At 42.9% G+C, this 3,908-nt stretch overlaps 1 protein-coding gene across 1 annotated transcript; it reads right to left on the reverse strand.

Moving 5' to 3' along the window:
• Positions 1–2,143: 2,143 nt before the first annotated feature.
• On the reverse strand, positions 2,144–3,606 carry LOC136852863 (cuticle protein AMP4-like). Its single transcript, XM_067127767.1, has 3 exons — positions 3,471–3,606; positions 2,813–3,021; positions 2,144–2,492 (listed from the first exon to the last, which is right to left on the reverse strand). The coding sequence occupies exons 1-3, from the start codon at positions 3,528–3,530 to the stop codon at positions 2,303–2,305; spliced, it is 459 nt and encodes a 152-aa protein (XP_066983868.1). The 5' UTR covers positions 3,531–3,606; the 3' UTR covers positions 2,144–2,302.
• Between the last annotated feature and the right edge of the window lie 302 nt (positions 3,607–3,908).

The following is a 3,908-nucleotide window of genomic DNA, read 5'->3' on the forward strand; positions in this document are numbered from 1 at the left end:
GTCCACATAGATGTTTAATTCTAATATTGGTGTCACCTAGAAAGAAATCTAGACTTTATTACTGTCAATTCAAAGCAGTATCTTGGAAACTACACACCCTCAAACCAGGTAGGAAGAAGTACTTCAGGTAGGTACATATTACCATTATCCTGGTCATTCCAGTTGGTGAAACTACCTCAGGGCACATTGGCATAATTCTAAGGAGAGTCACAGGCCATGTCTGGGCATTAATCACCTCTGTAGTGTCCTCATTTTTTGGGTCAAAGTGAAGCCTTGTGTTTCAGCAGTTTGGGGCAGCTACCAGATGACTTCCAAGCCAGGTAATGCCAAGCGTTCCCAAGTCCTAGTAAGGTGGAGCATTCCCAATTAACGAAATCTTTAGTGTAGAAGGGAAAAGGATGGGCCATCTAACAGATGACTTCCAGGCTAGATAATACAAGGCGTTCCCAGGTTCTTGTAAGTTGCAGCATGCTCAAGTTAACCGAGGCTTTAGCATGGAGGGAAAAAAGTTAGTCTCTTCACCAAGGTCTTCCCAGGTCCTTGTAAGTTAGGGCATTCCGAAGTTAACTGAGTCTTTAGTATAAAAGGAAAAAGGTCAATCTCTTCACCAAGAAACCCTGCTTTGTCCTTGTACAGTCGACTGGAGACTGAGAGATTCACGGGTGATCCTGCTGTCTAAGCAAAATCGCCATAGAAGAAGAACGCCGAATGGCGCTACCACCTAGAAAGTAAACAATAACTCAAGGGTCATTTTAACAGAATATCCATAGAACCACCGCACTAATGACGTTCATAGTCTGGTGGGAGAGTTATTCTCTATTTTTACCAAATTTAGACATGATTTAGGTACCCATTTGAAGGTAGATGACAATAAACACGCTTTCAATTCAGTCAAAACCTGAAGAGATCTAGAATTAGTGCCCGTGGATGAGCTAAGTAGAACCTGACACCCTTTGGAGGTCTTACTTAGGGCACGGCGCCCAGGGCACCCGGAGACGGGGTAGGCTAGGTCGAAATAGGCCACTGTATGCTACAGAACGTAAAAGGGATCAATAAGATGGAGGGAAAAGTTCCAATTTTATTATTAAGTTCTTTTAATAACTTGATGTGCTAAGTACTTAAGAATATCGTCAAGTTTTTGAAAGAATAGGCCTATATTCTTATCCCTGTCCTTTATTGCATGTATAGGCCTAGTTCCGATGACAGCTCTGGTTAATATAAACCAGAGGGGGAAGAGGAATGAATAATAATAATAATAATAATAATAATAATAATAATAATAATAATAATAATAATAATAATAAAAAGACGATTCACAGGCTGGCAAAGAAACGCGAACAAGAGTATGAGAGAGAGAGAGAGAGAGAGAGAGAGGTGTCTCAATTCATTCCTTGATTAAATCTTCTCTTCATAAGATCCTACATTCCACAGATTCTTTCAGCCAGAGAAAAGTCTGCTTCGGTTTTGTTTCGCTTCGTTCATTTGGAGACGGTTTCCTGCCGTTTCAGATTTCTTCCTGAACGAATCCTTTTGCTCAGAGGTGCTCACTGTACCTTCATCTGTTTGTCTGTCTAGGTCTCGTTCTCTCTTTCTCTATCTTTTCTCTCTCTCCTTCTCTCTCCATATCTTTCATTCTCTCTCTCTCCCCCTTTCTGTTTATCTTTCCAGTTCTCTCGCTCTCTCTCTCTCTCTCTCTCTCTCTCTCTCTTTGTATCCTTTTCTCAGTTTGCAACGTGTCGCACTCTTGACATGAAATTTATTTTTGACTTCTGTTGAACCATTACAAAATAAATCTGTTCCCTTCAAAACTCTCTCTCTCTCTCTCTCTCTCTCTCTCTCTCTCTCTCTCTCTCTCTCTCTCTTCTCTCTCTCTCTCTTCTTGTGTCATTCTTTGGACATAATTGTATCTGTGATCTCTGGAGAAACATTACAAAATAAATCAGTTCCCTTCAAACTCTCTCTCTCTCTCTCTCTCTCTCTCTCTCTCTCTCTCTCTTCTCTCTCTCTCTCTCTTTTCCTCTTTTTGTGTCACTCTTTGGACATACTTTTATCTGTGATCTCTGGAGAAACGTTACAAAACAAATTTGTTCCTTTTCAAAAATCATATGATATAAAAAACCAGTAAGGACATTCAAAAACTGACTAAAGTTATCAATAATTTATTCATAATTCGAGTTAAACAATAATAATTCATTCAGGTTCAAAGTTAAACAACAAAACTCAGAAAAAACTAAACGGGGTCATTTTTCCATGGAGAGAAAATCAGCATGATGAAACTTTCTCTCTCCTTTCGTTCGTTCGTCTAAGCTCTGTTTCCCTCTCGCTCCTGTCTCTCCTTCTCGAGCCTGGCGAACTCGATCTGGTCGAGGACGAACTGGGGAATGGGGTGGGGGAAGGCCGGAGCCACTGGCAACAACGAGGACTGGGGCTGGAATCCGTTCTCGTCGGCAACGAAGCTGACCTCAGCTAAGGTTCCGTCGGCTTGAGGGTAGCTGGAAGAAAACGGGAGGCAGGTTTTAATGTCTTCGTTTTCTATGAGAAATAATAAAGACTATATCTCTTCAGGGTATTTACAGAGAGAGAGAGAGAGAGAGAGAGAGAGAGAGAGAGAGAGAGAGAGAGAGAGAGAAGCTTTTGTTTACGTCCAGGATCCGATCATGTTGGTTCCGCCGAGGACTCCCTCGGATCCAGAGAACCTGAAGACGATTCCTTTCTCGGCCTCGACATAATAAAGATTCTACTTCTTTAGAGAGAGAGAGAGAGAGAGAGAGAGAGAGAGAGAGAGAGAGAGAGAGAGAGAACTTTTATTTACCTCCAAGATCCGATCATGTTGGAGCCTCCAGTGAGTCCCTGAGACCCAGAGAACTGGAAGACGATGCCATTCTCGGCTTCGAAGTCGGAGCTGTGGGCACCGAGGGCATCTGGGTTGACCTGGGTCTGTCTGATGATGGCCACGGGCACTGGTACTGCTGCGGGCAGCTTCTCGGCGAGTGCCAGAGCAAGGAGAGCGAAGAGGATGACCTGGAAAAAGGGTAGAAAAGTGTCTGAAAAATGTAAACAAATGGATCCAAGATGTCCTCAGGGAAGCCATGAGAGTTGGAGCGCTCATGCTAGGCTTATACCTAAGGTGCCCTCAGTGAAACCATGAGTTTATACACTCAAGTTAGACCTATACATAGATGAGATGAGATTTTAGAAGCAAGAGTAATTTAAACTTGTACCAAACCTTGATGGTTTGGTGCTATAGCCAATAAGTTACAGAGACTAGAGAGCTGGAGCATTCTTGCTAGACCTATACCAAGGTGAGGTAAGATTTTACAAGCAAGAATCAATCAAACTCTCACCAAACCTTAATGATTTGGTGCTACAGTCAATAAGTTACAGGGACCAGAAATCCAGAAGTCCTGGAATCAATCCTGGATTCCAGCAGGAAGAGAGAAAGAGAGAGAGAGAGAGAGCGAGAGACTTACTGTCTTCATTTCGAGAAGGTATCGAGAGCCTGTGATGCTCATACCCATCTTCGGCTGCATTTATATAGACGGAGTGAAAGGTTGGTTTGGGTCACCCTTCTCTGAATCGGGGCATTTGATGCCCACTTGCTGATGATGGTGGAAGTCCCGGTGACCTGATTCTATCTTCCCCTACTTCTTCTTCCTTTTCTCCTTCTTCTCCTACTTCTTCTTCTTCATTAAGGGCAGAGGGCAATTTACCTCCTCGGGATGATACCCGAAACCTGCGGTAAGAACGTCTCGCCATTTTTTGGTCCCAGCTGACGAGGCTGGAAGAATGTTTCTTGTTCAGCCGTGTCTGTTTGAGTAATTCTTTGTCAGTCTGTGTGTCTGTGCACGGGGTATGTCAAAAGCTTTTGTCTGTTATGAGCAGATTTAAAAAAAAATCTAAGACTGAAG

Source organism: Macrobrachium rosenbergii, chromosome 26, assembly GCF_040412425.1.
Source record: "Macrobrachium rosenbergii isolate ZJJX-2024 chromosome 26, ASM4041242v1, whole genome shotgun sequence".
In the NCBI taxonomy this organism is placed as follows: domain Eukaryota; kingdom Metazoa; phylum Arthropoda; class Malacostraca; order Decapoda; family Palaemonidae; genus Macrobrachium; species Macrobrachium rosenbergii.

Excerpts from the sequence above, each read along its gene's own strand:
- LOC136852863 (XM_067127767.1), bottom strand. The coding sequence starts at position 3,530 with ATGCAGCCGAAGATGGGTATGAGCATCACAGGCTCTCGATACCTTCTC. Across the intron at positions 3,022-3,470 it reads ACCTTCTCGAAATGAAGACA|GTCATCCTCTTCGCTCTCCT; the intron begins GTAAGTCTCTCG and ends CCCTTTTTCCAG. Across the intron at positions 2,493-2,812 it reads AACATGATCGGATCTTGGAG|CTACCCTCAAGCCGACGGAA; the intron begins GTAAATAAAAGT and ends GTTTTCTTCCAG.